Consider the following 24,991-nt stretch of genomic DNA (forward strand, 5'->3'; position numbering starts at 1 on the left):
ATCAATTCTTCGTTAGTGCCTCCCGTATAAACTGAATATCCTTAATTTGCCTTATAAATGGTCAGAAATTCTAAACCGGAGCACACCTTAAGCAAACCCAAAACTAAAGTATCGTTCTGTATCGTAAGACCTTTTGTATTCACAGTTCACACAATCATCAAGACCTTATCTCACGCTACGTGGGGTCGGCACGTCTTCTTCTTCCACTGCCTTCTGTCATCCGTCAACGTATAATGCGCATACCCTCTCATTTCACGCAAAACATCCACCTTTCCTTCCACAGATTCTGTACATACACATAATATTGTGTCATATTATTCAAGCCTTATTCTGAACTAAAAAATGAAAGAGCTCTCAGGCACGGACGCGAGGCTGCGACGCGAGATACAAAGCGAATCTCGCGGCCAAGGTCAAATGGCATCTCATTGTGTAACGAGCGACGCGCGTGGACTGCCCTTTCCACGCCATTATCTGCCTCGTCGCCGTCTTCTGGAGATGCTCTCATATACTCCTTCGATTCTTACATTATGCTCTCTTATGAGTGTAAGCAGTTACTACACGCACCGACCTAGATTCTTGCCGGTTAGCGAGGGCATTCCGATGCCGAATTCCGAATTGCGATTCGTGCTAGATTCACATGATTATTTGAATGCTCTTAAAATATTTGGATTAAAAAAATATTAATTTATGAGCTACTAAAAAGATGATGTGCGCGACTTCGTCATATGTCACATGCGCTGTTCGCGTGGACATATGTTTTTAAAAATCGCACGGGAACGGGATGAAAAGTAGATTATATATTGAATATTGGTCAATGGTAGAAGCTGTCTCCATTCCAAATTGCAGTCAAATGGCAGTCAGCCGTAGTGACGTGAAGGAAGGAGTAAAACATACCTACAAACTTTTACATTTACACAATAAGAATTAGGAATTGGGATGTCTTCACCACGATGAGGCGTCTCTATTGTCTTCACCATGTTCTGTTCCTTGTCGTTCCTTTCTTGTCCATCAGTTTACAACACTATTGATACAAGAATGATTGCCTACTTCGTACATCCACGACTGATATAATATAAAATCCATTTTTGGTCTTGCAATTCAAAAAAATCTTGTATTCTTGAACTTTGTAAAATCGTCATATTATCCTATTTACCTAGTAAAGAGTGGTTCAGGAAATGAGTCGGGTCAAACTTGCCCGCCTGTTAGCTGCCGATTTTAAGTTGGAATGATGTTGGCTCGTCTCAAGATGCTGTTCTCTCATTTCGCGGATATCTCATAATATGTCCCTACTTAGGTATATGATGTATATATACTATATAGGAAGAATAGAATGTGTTGCCGTGAACTACTTCGATGCCCTAGATTTCATTATAACTTTTTGCATTGATTCGAGGAGACAATAACCTAAGGTCAGTAGGATATCGAGTGGGTGGGAGATTCTACAGGAATCCATAATATGGACTACGTATTATCTTCCCGGATATGCGCTGGCTTGTAGGTAACAATGTGGCAGGATTCCTTTCAACAATGGATGAATATGAATGGGGCGCTCTAAAATACTCATTGCCTTTTTTATTCACTAAATGCCACAGCTAAATGCGCTCGGAAAGCTTAAAAAATATGCGCCAACGTAACACCTAACAATTAATTGCGTAAACCACGGCTCTTCCTGAACCAACATCCGAAACCAATTTAGAAATAACAATGAGTAAAGTCGGAGCATTTCCGCGCAGCGCGGCCTACTCTGTGGCGCGGCTGTGGCGCGGCCGCTACTATCACAGCTACTATGCTGCGAATCAATTCATTTGTTTCTACTGTGCCTGAAGCGGATATATTATTGCCTACAGTATTGTACCTACTTATTATTTTATGCTCCTTGAAGATGACAAACATAATATGTAAGTTGTAACAGTTTGGGTTGGCATGCTATTTGACTTGATTCTGCTTGTTACTTTGTAACTTTTTATCGTGTTCGGTAAATCAGAGTTACTAAGAAAACATGCAAAACATAGTTCTGCTTGGAAAGGTCAGCCGTACCTAATACCGTTGTGCTATAGTGGAACGTGCTGGCAGCTGACTTTCTCGTTTGGCGGTGTGTTGGCCCGATTCAGACCTGACTTCCGAGTTCCAATTCTAACAAAAATATTTGAAAGGGCAAAACACAGGAAAAGCGTGGAAAGGGAAGAAACTTTAAAAGCCGGCAACGCATTGGCGGTTCCTCGCATGCCAGCAGATTTGATGATTGCAGTCAAGCATAATCAGACCTGCCGGCATTACTTATGCATATCTAACATTTTGAATTTTTATAACTTGTAATTAAGTTTGTAATTCATTTCAAACACCCAGGAGGCACATAATATTGGGTAGTCCGTAGTACTGCGAAGTACTTAATAGATGTTATATTGTAGCGTCACGTTCGGAGTGAGTCGCGCGGCGCGTAGATATCCGAGTTGACATTTTCCCAATGAACCCTGTGAATATGCCAAACGGCGTGAGAAGTGTGATTTGCGATATTCTCACGTCTAAATTAAACACTTCCTACTAAAAATTTCAAGTTACCGTGGGATAAAGCTAAGGATCCCACCGACCATACTACTCCCCATTGTAAAGGGTGGGGTTTTCCTTACGTATAGCATTAGGGATGGTTCGGGTGGGTTTTTGGGATAGTGAACGCACTCCCTGCATTTTTACACGACTACCCAAAAATCCGTCAGTCGGTCAACGGATGTAATAGGTAGTGAATTGCACAGAGTATTGTTAACAATTAAACTCTCAGATAGTAAAATCAACCCGTATAATGCAATGTAAATCGGTCGGAGCGCAAACAGCAACTCAAGCTTGTCGTTCCACGCCACGTCCTCGCCCTAGCGCCATCTTTTTCGTCTCGATGGAGGGGCTCTGACGTCACGACCACAGCATAACCACCAACACCAAGCAACACAGAACGTGAGAACGAGGTGTTGCCAACACGGCCATGCTGCATGGTGCCCGCCCCGGGCACCCCACGAGTCGGGATAAAATTACTGCAAAATAAACAACCGTTAACACCTGATTCACATTACCTACTTGTAAGGATCCTTCCTAACTTCCTAAGGAATATTGCCCATTCATTGTCACTTATCACTTCACAATCATACGACAGCTCGCAACTTAACAAGACACCTCCACTATGTACTCGTAAGATCCAGGAATATTGTCCATTCGTTATCACTCATCACAACAACAGCTTTCAATTTAAAGAACAAAACAACCGCATCTAAAGGGACTTTGCCACACTTAGGGGACCAGATTTGTCGTAGTTGAAAACCAACTGCACTTAAAGAGCGTTTCGCTCACTTAAATGCAGCAAGTTGGTCAAGACCACTTGCACTTAAAGAACATTTCGCTCACTTAAGCGTACCAAGTTGGTGAAGACCACTTGAAGATCACTTGCACTTAAAGAACATTTCGCTCACTTAAGTGTACCAAGTTCACCTTCAAGTTCCAAGCATCATAGAAGACCACTTGAAGACCACTTGCACTTAAAGAGCATTTCACTCACTTAAGCGTACCAAGTTCGCCATCAAGTTCTAAGCATTATAGAAGACCACTTGAAGACTACTTGCACTTAAAGAGCATTTCACTCACTTAAGCGTACCAAGTTCGCCATCAAGGTCAAGCATCGTAGAAGATCACTTGAAGACCACTTGCACTTAAAGAGCATTTCACTCACTTAAGCGTACCAAGTTCGCCTTCAAGTTTAAGCATCGTATTCCAATGTGATATTTTATATTCATGGTACAATATTCCCAATTATCTTTCGAATATTTTATCAAAGTTCAAGCTTCGTATCCCAGTGTGATATCTTATATCCATGGTGCAATATTCCAACTAATTAATCTTCCAAAATTTTATCACGGCTCGCTGTATCAATTATGTTGCTATACATACTTAATTTTAAATAGATTACTCAACATAATACACAAGGTAGCCTTGCCAACACGGTTTTTAATACTCCATGAATATTCTTTAAAGAAGCAATGCATTAGCACTCACGATTAAAATCAGATCATACCTCTTTACTAAATCTCAAAATTCTTTACTAAATTCTGAACACATACTCAATGCCATAGCATCGTGCACCCACACAGTGCTCCGACACTATTCATCCACGTATGCAATCACCACACTATCTTTATCTACCGCGCATCCACGCAAGGGATCACCGGTGCATACAATCATATTTGATCTCATCCATTTTATTTTAACTATCAATGATTTATTATTATAAACGGATCATTTGATTGTAAAGCTGGTGCTATCAAAGTTAACTTTAAATAATTATTATCATACTAAAACTATCACTTTTTAAACTAATCAATATCTTAACTGCAATTATATTAATGATTTCACTAGTTCACTGCATTATTAATTACGAGGGTTGGTCACCAAATATAATCTTATAACCCACAAACTATTTTAATTCATGAATTGCTCTAGTATCAAACAATAATAATAATTGGTATTTCATATTCCATATATGCAAATATTAATTACGCTATCTCAAATAATTATTAGGTTAATTAAAAATGATAAACAGAGAGTCATGGATTATGAGCGACACCGATGCATGCCACTGCCAAAACCAAGACTTTCTTTTTAACTCATTCATCTGTCCATTCACGCAGGGAATTCATCTACTGCCACTGTATGCTATCGAATATTTCTATTCGCACAATATACTCTTACTGTCACTCTTTATTATTTTCGGCCTGTCCTGATTATAGCACAGAATTGCAGCTGAGAGCATAAAAATGTTGCATTTGTCTACCCTCTCAAGTTAATAATACCCACTTAGCTATCCGGACAAGAATATTTCTTTGTTCAACGCAAATGTGAAGCTTTTACCCAAATTTGTAATATTAGGTATTAACTACCAACATAAATCATAGTTATTTTTTTTTTTAAATATTATTCTAATTTGCATTATTAATGATATACTATGACTTTACAAACTAAATAAAGCTTCATTATCATACTATACACACCACAATCCGTAATTATTATTTGTTTTTGAAGCAGGTACACATCAAATGCAACAAATTTTTGAATTGAACAGACTACAGGCAATAGTTCTAACTCTGAAGAGAAATATTACTTTCATCGTTACTAGTCTGTCTGTGTCTATTTTATTAAAATATAATGTACAATCCTTTTACCTTCGTTCTAGTTCAATCTAATCGACTTGTACATGTATACAAAACGGTTCTCTGTTTGGATGGACAAAAAATAGCTAAAATGCTTTCAGAGGTCAATGTGTATACGAGTCTACTACTACTACATTACTTTTCTCGGGGATAAACCAAATCGGATCACTCTGTTACATTCCGTCCAAGCAAGTTATTACTCCCTAGTACCCAATAGGTACATACCTATAACGTGAAAATAAATTCGCTTAACGCAATTGAATCAAAAGGAATGTTAACACATTTTTTTTTTTATTACCCTTTTGTAATTCTGCTAAAAACCCTTGTATCAACAAAAAAATTCAGCTTTATCTTTTAATAGAAACCTTACGTAAAATTATTCATCTTGTATGCCAAAAGTACGCCCTAATATTATAACGATCTAGTCAAACATCATATTGTAATGCATGGTAAATTATTTTGACGATTCAAAAGCATTTGTAAAAGTTTACTTGAATTATTATATCATATTCTATTCTAGTCTAGTCTATTCTATTCTATTGTATATTGAATAGTATATCGAAAAGGGGATGCCTATGTCGATGAGCACGCAGAATATAAAAAATAAAACTTAAACTTCATATGTAAATAATCTTTACTGTAATAATTTAAAGTTATTATCTATCTAATTAATTATTTACTTAGGTAGCACTAAGGTAAACCTGTACAGTACTTATTTAAAACTGCAACAAAGGCTCTTTTTTAAATATTTACTGATTTAAATAACCTGTATAGCAATAATAATAGATAAAACAAAAGAAACATTATTTAAACAAAACTAAAAAAAATGGCTAATCCAAAAATGTTACTACAGTGTGCATGAACTATTGAATGAATATACCTCAATAATATGATAATATGATATAAGAAGATTGTAATAACTTTGTTAACCACTTTTTATTTGTAAGTACTTTTTTTAAAGTCTGATTAGTTATAATAGGACATAATTTGAAAACTCCCATAATCTTTATTTATATGTGACCTTTTTATTTTATTTTTATTTAATGACCATATAATTAATTCATAATTTTTGCTATTCATATTTCATATTTCATAAGAATTGTAATATTACCTTTGATTATTTACATATGTTTTACTTTGCAACGCCCCAACGGGGCTTCATGTTGTAATATTATGATATTTTTTTATTTATGATGTAAGACATGAATGCAAATAAAGAAAGAATAAAGAATTACCTCTATAAAGATACGAAAATTCTAAATATAAGTCACTCGTATGCGCTCCAAACTTGTATTCCTATCAGGAAAATAATAACAGGATATATACACTCCCAATTATGCTTTAAAAGAAGAACAATTACGAAAACTTCCCTAAAAACTAGTATTATAAACGTATGGATGTTATTACTTACCCACACAATTATTCAATGTAGATAATATGAAGTACTAAAATGGATACTTGATATCATGTGCGTAAGTACCTACCATTGTAAATGTAAATAGCTGTAATTCCTGATATCTAAAAGACTGTTATGCTCTTTATTGATAAATAAATGTTTTTAAACTGAAATCCCTTTACTAACGATTTTGATATGCGCGGACAACTACTTCCGGTATCCATAAACGCCTCGTGACATGTATCAAAAATATACACTTTTTAACCCCATATATTATGTAAAATTTACTTACAATTAATATAATAACTTATTATTATAACATTAATATTGACATTTAATTAAGAGACATGTTACCATAGAAATTAATTCACTTTTTGGTCTCATCAGGATTATTTGTACGGATTATTCCTGATGAGTATTAAATATTTGCATGCTTATGAAGTAGAATATGAAGGTCGCTACTTAGTTATAATTTTGAACTCAACAACTGATATTCAGCAAATAAATAAATTTCATTTCATTTCAGTATACGAGTTCGGGATTGGTTATCATGATTTATATCTGAGCTAACATTTCACCTAAGACATTCTTCGATTACTTTTACCACTACCACTATAACATTTTAACTTGTTCGTCACGTATACTACCCACATGTTTAATATTTTTATTATAAAAACTTCTATGTAAATAACTAGCTCAATCGTCACACGTTTTTAAATTATTATCTTCTAAGGACGTATATTACTGATGCTACTATAATAATTGACCCACTATAATTTAAATAATATTTTGTTCGAAAAAAAGTTGAGACAAACGTGAATTTAACATTTAGTTCCAAAATAAAATTCGAACAAACTAAAAGTTAACCATTTTAAAAAACATATTCCTTTGAATTTGGAACTAAAAGACAATTTCGTTTACCGATCACTATTCCCACGAGGACCACTTATAGACTGTACGCAATATTAAATTGTGCCAGACTTTTAGCTGATACCTTCAACTTAGTTTAGTAACGAATTATCTCACCTGACTATACAAAAGTTTGAGAATACGATTTAGTAATTTAAACCATATTCACTTAATCTTTAATAATTATTCAAAGTACTCACAGTTTCGGTATCTTTACGAGATACCTTATTACGTTTCCATCGCGGCCGACGGTGTCCTGGCACTTGAAGACCTCTAGGTGGAAAAGTACGTTTGCGTTTCGACCGATTTTTCCTCAAAGCGTAAGTTACTACACACTTCTGATGTTAACAATTAAACTCTCAGATAGTAAAATCAACCCGTATAATGCAATGTAAATCGGTCGGAGCGCAAACAGCAACTCAAGCTTGTCGTTCCACGCCACGTCCTCGCCCTAGCGCCATCTTTTTCGTCTCGATGGAGGGGCTCTGACGTCACGACCACAGCATAACCACCAACACCAAGCAACACAGAACGTGAGAACGAGGTGTTGCCAACAGTATGTACTTATTTCATAGCCGCTGTAACAACAAATAATAAAAAAAAAACAAAATTACTGCTTTGAAAAAAAAGTGTAATTCCTTGTCCGGTGGTAACTGGTAAGGAACTAAGGAACCCTTTGTATGCGAATCCGACTCGCGCTTGACCGGTTTTCATTTTACTTAACGTTGCATTTTATACATATAAAAGAACGAAGGAACGAATAATGTTTAGCTTCAAAAGAAAATCGTAAACAATATCGACGCTATTAGTAACTGTATCGCTGTATTTTAACACCCACGGTGGATTTTATACAGCGTGCTTTATAAATCATTTAACATTACAAAATATATGTAAATAAGTTTTATTTCCATGTAGATTCTTTCGTCGTCTCTGCTCCTTGACAAAACATTCAAACGGCCCTTCAAGACCACAGAAGTTTTTATAAGTTCATTTCTGCGATCAGCTGTTTGCAGGGTTGTCTATGTGGTTGTCATATTAGAGTTTAAACAAATTCTTTAAGTCCTCATAATACCGTCCACGGGTACCTATCACTCTACGAGGCTCATTATTGTTAGCTACACATAGGTCCTAACCTCAGTGTGCCGGGATGTTAAGGACATTATCTAACCCCTTGCATTCATTGTGTAAACTGTAAAAGTAGCACAGCCAAATAAGTAGGTACTTTAATGACGTAATCGATTCGCTTTCTCGCACCTCGCCTGATCGCTAAATCCAAGGAAAAATAGTTTCAGCGCTAGTTTGAGCCGATCAATTTGTTGGATATAAAGTAATTGATTTGAACACTGGGCGGTTTGAAGCTGAGCTGATGTTGATATGTTTCAGATAATTTTTGATGTAATTGAGTTGTTGATTTTTAATAGAATTGATCATTATTAAAACGAGTAAATGTGTATTAAGTATGTAAGTGTTCGTCATGTGACCCGTGTGAAGAGCTGTATTTGTTGCGCAGGTGTACGCGTCCCCCAGCCGCCGCAAGATGGACACCAAGGGCGAGGGCGAAGAGATGACCTACCCCCACATCTGCTTCATGGTCGACAACTTCGACGAGGTAAATACACCCAAAACTGTCACACAGTGTATATTTCTATTACCGCTATAACAACAAATCAGGAGTCTTTCTTCCTGTGTGGCCAATACCTAATGCTGGTTTGATTTGAATCGATATAACGCAACTACGGGTAGGTACCTATATCAGGTGTGAGGTGACGCGCAAATTGCAACGCACCTGTAACGGGCACCCGATAGTACCTCTCTCATTTGTTAGCTATAATAGTAATAGTTACAATTATCTGAATCATTATACCTAATAATATCACCATGTTGTCATTATGAATGAGTATTTAATGGTCTATTATCCAGTTTTTAATCACTATTTAATTTCTGCTTTCTGATAACTCAACAAAGTTGTCTTACCTAAACCGTACAGTTAAAAATCTATGAATCGGACCACAGTGGACTGTGGAAAATTGGACTGTGGGCTGTGAACAATTGAAAATTGACTCGAATTAATTTGAAAAAGTATAGTATGTACCTATGTAATTTGACCACTTTAGAAAATCTTAAAAAATCTTCTTCCTGTCCTTATCCCACGGACGTGGTCGGCACAAATCAAATCTTGTACTATTCGCTTCTGTCATCCGTCAACGCATTATGCACTCCTTTTACATGCATATGCTGTTTCAAGTAATACATTCATCCTTTCTTTGGTCTTCCTTTCCTCTTTTGTTCTTCCACATACATCTAACGATATTTTGTACATTTTTTTCTTTAGGTTTAATGATGGACATTTGAAGGTTAATGTAACACCTGACACTTGTCGCCATTTTACCCAACCCTAACTTCTTGTTATTAAAAAAAAATCTGAATCAATCCCTATAAATGGAAAAAGGCTACTATGTCCAATAGAGAATGAGACAGTGCATTAAATAAAGTTTATTTATTTATTTGATAATAAGGAACACTTACAATATACCTACATTCACTACATTATATAACACACACTGATATGTATATCAACTGGTATGTATGTTTACTGTAATATTGATAATATAGTCATTTTAAAACGCCAGATTTCAGTCAGGAATTATTTCTAGTGGCAACCGCTAAAGAGATTACCTACTATATTTATTTCTACGTGTCGAGTGAGAGTGATTGCTGTCAATGAAAGTAGTGCGGTGCACCGATACAATAGTCGTTGAGCAAAAACGTGTTGGAAGTCTTCGATATTTTTGGGTTTTCTTTTGCATCTTCAAAACGACTTGTATTGTGGATACTGTTCCTTTTTCTAATTACTTACCGTTGCCCTCGGCTATATCTGCATGTAATTATGGTCAAACCTTATTATTTCTGTCGTTAGATTATTACGATCTAACTTTGTTGGCCCGATTTTGAATCTATCAATTTCATAATACGTATGTAGTATATTCTAAGCATGTCCACCAAGTGGGGAGTCCTCCGTTTCCGTAGACTTGTCAACTGTGAATAGTACTCGTAGCTGCACACGGCAAGTGCAGCAGTGTTAGCGTCGGACTCCCACAGATATATGGCTTGTGCCCGAAATAGTTGACCGCATTCCGTCATCAATTGAACTTCCGACGGACCGAGCGGCATCGTGTTAACATGACAAACAATAACAATCATCATTTGATTACAATAATACTGAAAACACCATTAGTGTTTATACTTAGATAGTATCATCATGGTAGTCGACCGATAGACGGCCACTGCTGTAGGGACTGACACACTGCACGTCTACGGTGTTGTGCCATCCGAATCGAACAGCTCCGAGCGACCCGTTTGATGTTGAGATCTTGGAACCGTGCGTGTTCCTAGTGATGAACCTAGAGCACCTATTGATCCGAAACATGGTCGCTATAATATGGGCCTCATAGGCTTTCAACGAGCGATGGAGAGACCTATGCTCGGAGTTCCTCTACAGTCTACGTGATTTAATGAGAAATGAGGAGATCCGTAGGAGAACCAGAGTAACCGACATAAGTCAGCGGGTTCCGACGCTGGAGTGGCAATGGGTAGGGCACATAGTTCGAAATACCGATAGACGTTGTCACATTGGGGCCCGAGGTGCTAGAATGGCGACTTCGCTCCGGAAATCGCAGCGTTAGAAGGCTCACCACTTGGTGGATAGACTACATAGATATTACAGGCTGCTGCCTGCTCGTTATTTTTACTAAAAAAATAATAATAACAAAGAAATGATCATAAAGAATGGTTGGAATTTTTTCGATAACTACTCCAGTCCGAAGGTATGCATCGCATTTGAACTCGGCTAAAAATACTTAAACCATTTCCTAAATTCATTTCCATTACGTGTCCTCACTAATGACTCTAATTACTTGGCTCGCAGTCGCAACGGAGGCCGGTCGCCGGTTAGCAAGGAGGTTCCACAGGTTTAATTAGATTACAATCGCTCCACTTGAATGTCGAACGATTTTCTACGAAGCCATAATACTAACAAATTAAGAACGCCTTACCTATTACCTTTGTTTTCTTTTAATTTTTCTACTGATACGTTTGAAAATGCAGGCATGAAAATGTTTTACCCAACTGCCCCCTTTTATATGTAATATGTATAACTATAGTCAATAGAAGTTCTGTGTCTGGTATGCCTCGAGTCGTATGCTCTTTGCAAAAGCCCCACATCCGCTTCCTTTCTATAGCCTTTTTTGTTCCCGGCTATGGCAGCAATTTCACCCCCCATCTTTGACGTATCCCTATTTCTTTACCTGCGATCTTATTTTGTAAAGTTTTGCCGCTCACTAACTCGGTTGCAACTCACGGTCATCCGAAACAAAGCTGTTATGTCGACAGAGGCGATCGCTTGCATGGCTTGCATTTATGACATGTTCGCGAATTTTGTACAAAAACCACTTTGTAATGTAAAATATGTAATCAAGCATACTTTAGTTAATGTAGTTGTTTAGTTTAGTTGCATCTAAAGTCATAAAACTAAACATTTCTTTACCACATTTTCTTTCTTTCATTTTGATATCAAGGTACGAGTATGTCAGACGAATCTTTGTCTACTTGTGTTTAAGTTGTCCGTTTACTTAGCAGTGTGACAGTGTTTAGTTGAAGCAAATTGTATGTAATCTGTGAAGGTGGACGAACTTGACCGAGTTCCGAGTACAAGCGTCGCCTGCCCTGGCTCTAAGTTCATATAATAAACGCTGAAATATTATAGTTTAGACTTGTTAATTTAGTTTAGACTTTAGAGCATGAGATTGGGAAAAACGAAATGAGCAGCCACATTGGTAGTTTCTGGTTTAGTTGTGGGCCGTCGTGTTTGTGTACGGAATTTGATAATGGGCATGTATGTCGGTGCACGCGCACCCGCGCCGCCTCGCACCGCTCGCGCGCCCTTGGCGCTTTTTGCCGGTTTACCGACTGTTGTTCAAACCTGTTTACATTTTTAAAAACTTCGATTATTATAAACCTTCTAGGTAGCACTTTTGGAGACCAAAATTAGGAATTAGGAAATATTTTAGGCTAACTTTATATCAAATCTTCATTCTTTTTGTTTTTATGCTAGTACCTAGTAGGTTAGGTAGTTCATAATTGTGATTATGTAGTACGCGACAGGTTGTTTGTTATTTCTTCACCTCCTAACTTATTACATCACCGCTCGATGTAATGTGATACCGACGTTTCTAGAATTATGTCGGAGCTTCCCACATATTCGTCTCCTAAAAGGCTAAATCTAAGTTAATGTATTTTGTTATCTTGTAGAATGTAGTGTGATAGCTTCTATGTTGCGTTTCGATTCTCAACACTGTCAACATATCAACAGCAAATAGACATTGATATGAAAAGAATTACTTTTTAAATCCTATCCATATTTCTGTCCGCAGCAGAGTCCACAAATAACTAGAACTACTAGTAGGATATGATTGACATTATTAACAATACATAACTACGTGTTTTGTGCAGTCAATTGAGATTTTATTTTTCGCCGCATAAAGTCTACTTTTGCTCGACTCTAGAAGTGCGCAGATTGTTTCAGGCCTGTGCATTGAAACAATAGCTTCGTGTATATTTTGTCCAGCAGTGTTGAAGTTAGCTGTTATGAATACTTGTTTCTGTAGGTACATATAATGATCGTTAGTCATTAGTGCTCATTTACATTCATGTGTCATTAGTTTTGTCAGTATTCGTGCCATTTGGTAATGTTTGCAGTTCAATTTGCAAGAATTATCTAATTATTGTATTTGAAACAACACAGTCCAATTTGGATTCGTCAAACTATTATACTTACTAACATTATGGTAATTATTTACATTAAGTATACCTACCTACCTATTTCGAAGATGGTGGTGTTTTCCTTATTTCATGAATTAACAATTTAAATCATCCTCGATAGGTCAAGGTTACCATAATATTGCATTGTAGTCGAGATCGAGTCGAGATCCGAGATATGATAAGTGCAAGTAATATAAAATCAACTGGATGACTGAGATCCCTACACCTGAGAAAACAGCTTATAATTCTCAAACTTTTTTCATCTGCATGAACTGATTTCATCAAACATACCTATGAACCATTTCGATTAAAAAGGCTTTGGAATAAAAGAAACCACATTCAAATTGGTCCATCCGTTTGAGCACTGCGATGCCACAGACAGACACACAGACACACATGTTTTTATAACGCCCTTCTCTTTGCGTCGGGTGCTAAAAATAGGTAAAATGCATCGTATAGTACGCGACAAGTCGAAAAGGCAATCGGGGTATGAGGCGGGGAGACGCACTCCCGCACGTCACCTGTGCTATCCCTCACCGGGTTAGCGCGGCGCTGTGCGGGCCGTCCGGTCCCCATCTCGACCTGCGCCTGTAGCGTACTATAGAATACTTGTAGATAATGTTCTCGAGACTGGAACGCAGTCGACGCAGTGAAGAGAGCCGCGCTGACTGATGCGAAGTCACGTGTCCGTCCATGTGCGTCGACGGTCTGCTCACTGCTCACAACCACGGTCACAACTCACTGCGCGGAGAATGCAAGCCTTTGTTTGCTTTGCAATCATAATCACCTGATGATAGTCAACATACACCTCTCAGTATGAATCCTCTTCTACAAATACAAGATGCTGGATAATATCAGTAAACTCCCGGCAAACTACGTTGAGCGATGTGTACGGAAAATATAACGAGCCTCGTTGTGTGATCCCGTGGGAAACATGGGGATTTAAAGAATAAGTTCTAAACACGCACAGACAGACAGACAGATAGACAAAATTTAAAAAAAATACTGTTTTGGGCTTCCTCCGTTGAAATGTTCAAAGTATACATAGATACATAATATTATGTAGTACCTAATCAAATTTCTTCTAAGCCGATATTATATTTTGTGACACCTATTCTTTTTGTATGAATCTATGAAAGTAAATAAAGACAAACTAGCTTCTAATTGAACAGTAATTTCAGTGTATTTCAGCGTATGTGTCATTCCTCAGTTAGGTAGGTATATGTTGCGTAAGAGATGAGGTATTTTGCTTTGGTCTGCTCCATGTCTCATTATATTTTGAGCGTGTATGATTCATTATTTATTATCAATGCGCTTTGAACTGAAGTGACGTTGTAGCTTCATTTAGACACTAGCACGACACTAGTCACAAATTAGTTAGTATACTACAGTCAGTAAGTATGGCAGTAGCGTTGCCCCAGTTCCACGCGCGGGGTGGCTGCCGCTTGGAGAGGCTCCAGCGCCCTAATTAAGCACTTGCGTGCAATCCCGCTAATGAAAAAATATTTCACAAGTTCAACACGGCTAAAACAAACACAAATGTATACACTCTACGAAAATTACTTTAGAACCTCTCTGTATTAATGTCGATACAAAATATTTTAATCTAAGTGCTTTCAAGAGAGTACAGGCACATGCCTATACTCACTCTTGAAAGCAGTTAGATTAAATTAAAATTACGTTAGATCAAGAGAATCTTCTAGACAAGTGCGCTGCTCCTATATTAAAATAGCGCCCGTCATCAACTTGTTTGCAAAGTCAACGTTTACTAACTGATAGTCATCATATAAATAAATTTTATATTGACTTTCGAAAATCAAATTGTCATTAGCTCTATTTGGTGATATTTTATAACACTCATTCTAGGAATCTCGGCTGTTTAATTTTATTATACACGTAACCATAGTCTAAACTGAAAGCAGTATATAATAACCCACCAAAAACATTTCATGTAAAAAAGTAGCCAAGACTCACAAGCTCATAATGTTTTCACTGTTAAAATGTTATGAGATCTCCAATAGAGCCAAGCCCCTAGCTGAGCTTAGATTTGTGCTGGCCATGGGACCTATCCCAAGTCCAAAGTAATATAGCTCTTAAATGCTCTTGATTATATCACATTTATAACAATAAATAACAAATCACTCTATTTACAAGCTCTGATTCTACAAACCCTACGTCTTGGTTAAAAAAGTACGGCTTGGCCGTTTAATGTTCGTAAAACTATTACATGACATAACATATTTTAAGGTCATAAGGAATAGTTTGTTCGACAATTACTAATTTGTATTGTACTTCGTGATGGTCGCAGAAGCTATTCCGGGCTTATATGTCATTTCAGATAAAAAAATCCACGAACTGTAAACGGCCAAGCCGTATTTTTTTTTACTAAGATGTAGTAGACCAAGTTATGACGGGTCGAAAATACGGCGAAACACTTTGAGAAAAAGGTACGTAGCGCCCCGGCCGCCGTTTGGCTCGTCTTGGCGGGGGCACTGCCGTGCCCCCTGATATGAACTTTATGTACCTTATGTAGTTCATAAAGATTTCCTTCAATGAAATTACTTCAGGATATATGTATTAACTATCAAGAGGCTCATATACCACGTCCAATCCCACCTACATCCAAGCAGTGATCACCATAAGTGACCAGATTGGATGTAGTAGCATTATATTTTTGCACACTGTAAGCGGCAGTAGGTGGTGTTCGGGTCTAATTTATTGTACTATTAATATCTGTTATTTACCCACAATTTTTGCAAAATAAATATGATTATGATTATTAAAATCTTAAAACAATACATGAACAATACAGAGTTCTATTAATAATTAATTGAGTCATTGTGTTTTACTGCCATAATCTCGTAGTTGTAATCCTGCATCGTGCGCTGCGTGCGCGCCCGCCGCCGTCGCCTGTGTCGCCTGGCTGATGAATCTCGGCGGATCATAGTGAAGCTTAGCCTGCAAGGCCGAGTGCCTATACGCGCTCTGCCTATTGCCAATCTTGAACAAGATCGTTGTTTTATTTTCTGAAACTAAATTAACTACCCAGTGGCTATTTTAGCAACGTTATTACGATGATAATGAATATGTTTTTATTTTATTTTACCTAAGTAAAATAAAATAAAATCTCTATCTAAATCTATCTACCTAAATACGCATTTAATGTTTACGTTTTTATATCGTGTTAAATTATTTTTTTATTTTATTTTTCTACTACTCTGTACGATAGGTACCTACTCACTCTTCATAATTAACAACAAATTCATACTTAGACTACACGTGTACATCTACTATGCTGCAAAGTTGATATTTTCTCTGTGTGTTCAAGTGTTAAGAGCTCCATCCATAAATCTATCCTTACACGTTGTTATTTTTAACTTTGATCCCAATGTAGACGATGCATAATCGTGAACTGTGGTCTAGAGCCATACAGTAGGTATTTATCGATCTCCTTACGCTCTACTTTCCAAACCAACAAGTCTATCTATTGGCCTTTTGCTTTTATACATTTTGTTAAGATACTTGATATTTACAAGTTCTCATGATTACGTCGAACGACTGGATAAAACAATGATGTCTTTTTTTTTGCTTGACTAATGGCAGGTTCACATTACTCCATCAGCCAGTCAGTTCAGTGCTAGAATCCGGCGCTGTTCGCTGCTAGAAGCTACCAGCGTTATGTTTCCTGTATTGAAATAATTTAAACCCAACCACCAACGCGACCTGGATCGACTAAATTCTAGACACCCAGTCAAATTAAGCTGGATCCAGGCGGCGCAAAACCGCCGCAAGCATAATAATAGCGAGCAAACGAGCAGGCGGGTCACCTGATGTTAAGTGATTACCGCCGGCCATGTATATTTGCAGTACCTACCAGAGGAACCGCCAATGCGTTGCCGGCCTCAATGGATATTTATCAACTCATGATGATGGTGATGATGAATTAAATTAAGGCTTTAATTAATTTTTTCATAATTTTTATTTTGTAGTGTACAGTCCATAGAGAGAGTTGCAACTCATCCGTTATCATTGTACCTATTTGAAGTGGAGTGCTCGCGCTGGAATGAAATGATTGGACCAGCAACTGGCGTGATGTGAACCGGCCGTGAAGACAAGTCATCTATGTCACGGCTCGCGGCTGACGATTTATCTTTATTTCTCACGACAGTCTCTTGCTTTTTGTTTAAAACCCACTTTAAAGTGAATTGCCTGCTGCGAGGTCTATGGTTTATAAAAAGCTGTAACTGTTGATAAAATAATACTTATTTATTTACCTATTGTTGGTAGGTATTGATTCGGTGGCACACAACTATATTGTTAAGATTTTGAAATTTAAGTTCTAAAAGTCATTTGGTACTTTTTATTGTTCTCCTCTTCTCATATTACTTGAAGTAAATATTTTTATGAAATTATTAATTAGTTATATTGGTACCAATTCATTCTTGTAAAAGAATAATCATATACTTACGAGTAGATAGCATATCTTATAGTTCAATTGTCATTTTTCAAAGAATTAAAATAATATCAAGGAATTGCCATCTGAATACAAAAAAATAAGCTTTTTTGATGCTCAACTTCCAATGTTAGACTTCATCTTAATTTGGTAAGGTCTTTATCTTTAAGATGTTTATTAGGTGAGGTATAATTTTGTGTTATCGTTTGAAGGTTACACCCACGCGCAACGCTACACTTTGAATCCTATTTGTGTTTGAGGAAAACCTACTTATTTCTTTTAAATATCCAATCCAATGTTGTGCCTACATATTGTCAGCCAGTGTGCTGTGAGATTGTAAAGTCTGTTTGTAAGTCATGTATTCTAAATCACTTTCAGTCATGTAGATAACGGAAGATTTGCCCCCAGAGAATGTCAAAAATGACGCACGGTGTATGATAGGTATTTTGGCCTTGCTTTATTACAAGTTACTACAGATATTCGTAATAGGTATAATTATCGTGTCCATTGTTATTAATATACTTAGGCCATGAAAACCTAATATTAACCATTTCTGTAAGGAAAAATAATTAGTTGTTTTGTAGAACATACCTACCTAGTACCTACCTAACTTAAGAAATCTGGTAATTAAATAAAAATATTTATCGGTGTTTCGAAGCCCGCAATCCTTAGCCAATTCTTAGTATTGTATGCTAATTAAAATTGTTCTTTGTAAAGTCACGGCCGGTACTACGAAAAGTACGTAAGTACCTACCTGATGTAAAATACCTGAGTATGAACGATTTTTACACAACTGCCCCAAAAAAGGAGATAATGTTTTCAGGGTTCATGTACGTATGATGTGAGTTTCCTTATTAAACCATAACTTGTAAATGCCTGAACAGATTTGGATGGATCTGGTATCGTTAAGTCTTTACAGCATCCCGAGTGACACTGTCTAAATTTTTTTTGGGAAAAAATTCAATATGGCAGGGCAGTCAGTTTAGAAATTTTAATCAGGGGGCACGGCAGTGCCCCCGCCAAGACGAGCCAAACGGCGGCCGGGGCGCTACGTACCTTTTTCTCGAAGTGTTTCGCCGTATTTTCGACCCGTCATAACTTCGGTCTGGATGACGTTAGAAAGCTGAAATTTTCAATATAAGGTGTCCTCAGCAAATTTACCAAATATACCAAGTATCAAATATCTAGCTTTTATAGTTACAGATTTATTGATACCTAAAATACGCCGATTTCGTCCCTCACTGATGATCATCAAAACCTCTACTCAAAACCTCTAAGGTACTTCCCGAAGTCCTAGAAGACTGAAATTTGGTATGTAGACTAGAAATTGCATACAAACTACAGGAAAATTAAGGAATTGGAAATTGCCCCCCCTCTACGCCTCTTATGGGAAAAGCAAATCTGTAAATTCTGTCGCTAGAATGCTGATATTTTCAGGATAAGATGTCCTTGGCAGATTTATTAAACGCATTGAGTATCAATTGTCTAGCTTTTATAGTTTCAGATTTATTGACAGTCAAAACTTCTAGTCTGTAATTCTAGGGTACTTCCCGAAGTGCTAGAAGACTGAAATTTGGTATGTAGACTAGAAATTGCATACAAACTACAGGAAAATTAAGAAATTGGAAATTGCCCCCCCTCTACGCCTCTTATGGGGGAAGCAAATCTGTAAATTCTGTCGCTAGAACGCTGATATTTTCAGGATAAGATGTCCTTGGCAGATTTATTAAACGCATTAACTATCAATTGTCTAACTTTTATAGTTTCAGATTTATTGACAGTCAAAACTTCTAGTCACAAATTCTAGGGTACTTTCTGAAGTCCTAGAAGACTGAAATTTGGCATTAAGCAGGAATTTCAAGAATTATGAACAACAGATAAATTAAGAAATCGGGTCCCCCTTCATCCCCTCGTATATGAGATGCATATCTGTAAAATCTGTTGCTCGAATACTAAAGTTTTCAAGATAAGATGTCCGTGGCAGATTTATCAAACGTACCAAGTATCTGTGTTTCCTGAAGTCCTAAAAGACTGAAGTTTGGTATATCTGCTTCAAAATTGAGTTGCAAGATTCCACCCGAACAAACATATTTACATACGAGTACATTGCAAGTTGAATAAAAGCTTTTAAAAAAAGAGGTAACGATAGAGAGTGGGCCATGTAAATGATGTACCTACAAGAAATAGATCCAAAAAAATCTAGGGCACCTGCCAAAAAGAAATGAAATCCCACCAAAAACATTTCATGTAAAAAGGTAGCCAAGACTCACAAGTTCATAATGTTTTCACTGTTAAAAAGTTATGAGATCTCTAGTAGAGCCAAGCCCCTAGCTGAGCTTAGATTTGTGCTGGCCATGGGAGCTATCCCAAGTTCAAAGTATATAGCTTTTAAATGTTCTTGACTATATGACATTTATAACAATAAATAACAAATCACTCTACTTACAAGCTCTGATTCTACAAACCCTATATCTTGGAAAAAAAGTACGGCTTGGCCGTTTACAGTTCGTGGATTTTTTATCTGGAATAACATTTAAGCCCGGAATAGCTTCTGCGACCATCACGAAGTACAATACAAATTAGTAATTGTCGAACAAACTATTCCTTATGGCCTTAAAATATGTTATGTCATGTATTAGTTTTACGAACATTAAACGGCCAAGCCGTCCTTTTTTACCAAGATGTAGGGTTTGTAGAATCAGAGCTTGTAAGTAGAGTGATTTGTTATTTATTGTTATAAATGTCATATAGTCAAGAACATTTAAAAGCTATATACTTTGAACTTGGGATAGCTCCCATGGCCAGCACAAATCTAAGCTCAGCTAGGGGCTTGGCTCTACTAGAGATCTCATAACTTTTTAACAGTGAAAACATTATGAACTTGTGAGTCTTGGCTACCTTTTTACATGAAATGTTTTTGGTGGGATAAGATATTACTTGTTGCTAGGAAAATAAAATAATTGCTGAAATAAGTGAACTAAGGGTAAACAAGTTTTTTTCGCCTCTTTCGCCTTTTTATATTTTACAGTCGCCATTTTTGTTTTATAGTATAAACAAAACCTACGCCGTATATTGCGATTGCCATCTCATTGATTGCAATCCATCCAGCCGTTGCGATGCTGCGAGCTATAAAGAGTCCCACACAACTCTGAGATAGCCCTGAAAAACATGTCTCTTTGCCACAATGGGCCTGTGTTTCAATAAGTAGGTATCGATGAAGACGGTCATCCAACATGGTATTGATGAAACAGGTCTTTATAATACGAAACTTCCATGTAGGTCTCTATGATTCCGCGGAAAATTCCGTTATCATCGATTGTAAACAGCAAACAACCACAAGCGACGTTCATGAGTCAGACGAACAAATAGTGGCAAATCCATAGCTTCCTGGAAAACGGATAGTGATACAGTTGGAGCCAAAGATCGCTGCAGCGCGTGAATCACGAGTGACGTCACACTCGCACTGATTCAATTGAACCACTGATTGAATGCGGGCAGAGGAATGACGTAATATGTTATCAATGAGTGCGAAGACGCGTTTAACGGGGTGATTCGCCAACTGAGTGCTGATAACACTGAATGATAGCCAACGAGCTCATTTGACATTGGTTGGTCTTACATTGCTACTTCACTGAGAGAGTAAAATAATTTTTCGTAGAAAATTTTCAAGGGATTAAAAATAAATGTCAAATGAACTCTGTGGCTATCATCTAGTGTTAGACACTGAGTTAGCTGAACTAGCAGTGAGATATAGTTAACTGCCCTGAGTCGATGCGGCGGTCTTCGGGGTTTTTAGGGTTCAAGTAAAACATTTTTTATTCAAATAAACTTTTATCATTTATATAATCGACCGGAAGTGATCGCTATCACTTTGTATTGTAGGTGTATCAAACTATGACCACGTCAGGTTTATCATCCAGTATCTATCTATCCTTTTACGTCCAGTTCCTAAAACACCCAGTGACAACAGGTCCCCAAAACACGTCTAGCATCACAAAATGGCTATCTAGTCCTACATTGTTTTATCAGTCCAGTCTCAAATCCGTTTGACTTAAGTAAAATAAAAAATCGAAAAATAAAAGAAACGTCAACTTCAATAACCACAAACACAAAAAATAAAAAATAATTTCATTAAGTAAGTATCATAAATATCATAATTTTTTAAACCTTACTTACAAATAATTCTAATATAAATAAATATAAGAATTTGTACAAAACATAATATTGTGATAATAATTAATTATAGAGTTAGATTAACTTAATCTTTATCAGCAATTAACTACATATGTATTTATCTTTCTTTTTAAATTAGTCGATGATAAGGATCTTATCTATTGAATAACATTTTAATAAATCATAAGCGATGGTATACTTATTATCAATTTATCACATTTGCAGCGACGTTGTATATGAGTTAGCCTATAAATAAATGCCACGTTTCCGACGCGCGATATATCCACGCCTGGACGCTAGGCAGTTCACACGTAAAGCCTAGTTGCATGACCATCGGTTAAAGCTACGTTACGGTTAGCGACTAGCTTTGACGACCAATAAAACGTAAAGTGGATTGCGCAAGTTAACATTCAATAAAAGGTATAAAAAATGTAGCATTCTCGTTGGGAAACACATTGTACACTCTGAGGAAGCTACTCCAATTCCAGTCAGGAAAGTGCTGCTGCACCTGGCGGTCACAAGTACTGGCAGTTGGCACAGAACTGTAACATCGGCGGCGGTCACAATGAATCGGAGACGGTCGAAGTGTTACAAGGAATTCGAGGACCTGAAGGGTAAAGGTTGCCCAAAATTAACAAATCCTGACTTTTGCTGTTACCTTCTCTTCTTTTATTGATGATTAAAGCTGTGACTTAACTTTAACAGCCTGTCATGTAGCTGGCTGCTGGACATTAGTGACGACACAGACGTCAGAATTATGTTTTAACTGTTTTTTTAGGTAGGTACAGTAATAGGAAACGTTATCGGCAAAAAATGTTGTAATGGTGGTTAGTATTGAGAGTCGTGGAGAAAGAATCTCGATAACAGATTGTGTTATCGCCGTATTTCTTATCACGTAAAAGATTGAGCGCTTGTGTGATTACTGATAAAGCGCCGATAACGTTCTAGCCTTCGACCTTTTGACAGACGATTGTGGGATTTCAATTTTCACTGTATAGGTATAGCGAGGTAACTGAGTAGGTTCAAGTTGTCACGAGTTGACGAATCGCTGAGCTCTCCCGCACGTCATCGCACCCCTCCCGCACCCTCCCGCACCGCTCCGCTACCGCAGGAAACTACTCGGTTATGCGTTATGTCAATACAAAAGGTGGCACGGCACTATTTTTCTTGGTCTTCTCAATTAGGTTTTAAGGGGTTCAATTTGTATTGATTTCTAATGAAAACAAGTCATCATTTAAAAAATAATTAAAACACGACAGCTCTGCCAAAAACGAACTAAGGAGACTATTCACATTTTGGAAATTTCTCCATACAGATTTAAAAAAAAATATATAGCCAGTGTCACTCTGGATGATGTAAGGATTCTCACGATATCCCCTACATCTGAGTTTGTTCAGGCATTCAGAAGTTATGGTGGAGTAAACAAACACACAAATGCACTATGGATCACTCTTTTTTTGGGCAGTCGTGTTTTGTCAAGTTGTTTGCCACAAGTTTAGTGCAACCGGTACGTACGTACTGAGCCTTTCAAAACGGTAATTGTTAAAGGATATTATTATCACACTGCTATTATTAATTGCATCCTTTATCCTCTTATTATTTAGGTAAATGATTCAAGCGAACGATTATACTGTAACAATAAACAACATTTTGTTCGACATTAATTACGGATAGTTACGTCACTAAAAATACTTTTAAATTCGCTGTTGTTTTCCATTAGGTCCTATTAACACAAGTGTTTTAATTTGGATAAATATGAACAATTCAAAAACCCTTGACTAAAATTATTCATTTTACGAAGTTATCATGATCATGTTCAATCCATCGTCGGCCCACTCCCACAATCTTAAAATTGTGCCACTACTGAGCACAACAACTCTCTCACAATGAGAAGAGTTTGGTTACAGTCTACCACGCTGCACTGGGCAATTGCGAATTGGCAGACTTCGCACGCCTTTCACAAAATTATAAAGAACTCCTGCAGATTTCGTCACGATATGGTCACGATGTTTTCCTTCACCGTTAAAGCACATGATATATTTTAATTGTTTCAAACGCACATAACTCCGAAAAGTTTAGAGGTGCGTGATTTGGATCGAACCCCCGGACCTTACAATCCTGACGTCTTGACCACTAGGATATGATCGCTTTTATGATACAAGATGTTGTTATGTTGCAGGTATTCTGTGACATCGTGGTCCGAGACGGTGAGATGGTGTGCGTGGAGCTGGTGGCCAGAGGCCGCGGCGGAGCGGCTCAGGCCGTCATCTTCCTCGGCTCCATACGATATGACGCCCTCACGAGAGTCTACGACGCGAGGGTGAGTGAAGCTCTCACAGTCTTATGGCAGCCTGGTACTTGTAACATGTGTGGAAGTAGTGGCGTGCGATCGTACCCGTAGCCACAGATAAATAAATAGGTACCTATTCTAGGTCCGTAGACCTACGACACGTGCTGTCACAGAATCCATACTGATATTATAAATGCAAAAGTGTGTCTGTCTGTCTGTCTGCTAGATTTTCATAACCCAGCTGTTTAACCGATTTTACGAAAGGTACAGAGTTAGCTTACATCCCAGAGAGGGACATGGGCTACTTTTTGCTCCGGAAAATCAAAAATTTTCCATGGGATGTTTAAAATCCTAAATCAAAGAATTCCAGCGGGTTTTTCAAAAAACCTAGGTAGGTACTCGTATATCCGCGCGAACGAATTTACGGACATCTTCTAGTAGATAATAAAATAGCACTGCGATGGATATAATATGCAAATGTGTGTGAAACTTTTGAGTTTTCTGTGAGCCTAGTACATTTCATCAGAAAAGAGCAATCCCGAGTTTCTGTGCTGGTTCTTTTCGGTAGACATTCCGAGCCAGTAAATTCTTTTGAGGATTCAAATTTCAAACTTTATTTGTATCTTGTTAAAACTTTATTTGAAGCTTTCTATTTTTATTATTATTTAGTTACAGGTTTTCAAACTTACTTCAGGGTTCTCGACGACTTAGTTTTAAAAATAAATTTTCATTTCATCTCATTTCATTTCATTTCTATCTTTATTTCA

The 24,991-nt window shown here is 37.2% G+C and overlaps 2 protein-coding genes across 5 annotated transcripts in view; one reads left to right on the forward strand and one right to left on the reverse strand.

Moving 5' to 3' along the window:
* LOC123865958 (uncharacterized protein KIAA0930 homolog) overlaps window positions 1–24,991 on the forward strand; it is a 66,671-nt gene that overhangs the window by 18,646 nt on the left and 23,034 nt on the right. For 3 of the 4 annotated variants that reach the window (XM_045907201.1, XM_045907203.1, XM_045907202.1), the window contains 2 exons: window positions 9,002–9,100; window positions 24,114–24,254. In XM_045907201.1, coding sequence (XP_045763157.1) covers window positions 9,002–9,100; window positions 24,114–24,254 — 240 coding nt within the window. Of the gene's footprint in view, window positions 1–9,001; window positions 9,101–11,440; window positions 11,460–24,113; window positions 24,255–24,991 lie in introns of those variants that run through there. The other variant, XM_045907204.1, reaches the window with a different exon arrangement.
* LOC123865960 (phosphatidylcholine:ceramide cholinephosphotransferase 2-like) overlaps window positions 1–24,991 on the reverse strand; it is a 100,634-nt gene that overhangs the window by 11,228 nt on the left and 64,415 nt on the right. The gene's annotated exons all lie outside the window — the stretch shown is intronic.

Source organism: Maniola jurtina, chromosome 6 (assembly GCF_905333055.1).
Source record: "Maniola jurtina chromosome 6, ilManJurt1.1, whole genome shotgun sequence".
Lineage (NCBI taxonomy): Eukaryota > Metazoa > Arthropoda > Insecta > Lepidoptera > Nymphalidae > Maniola > Maniola jurtina.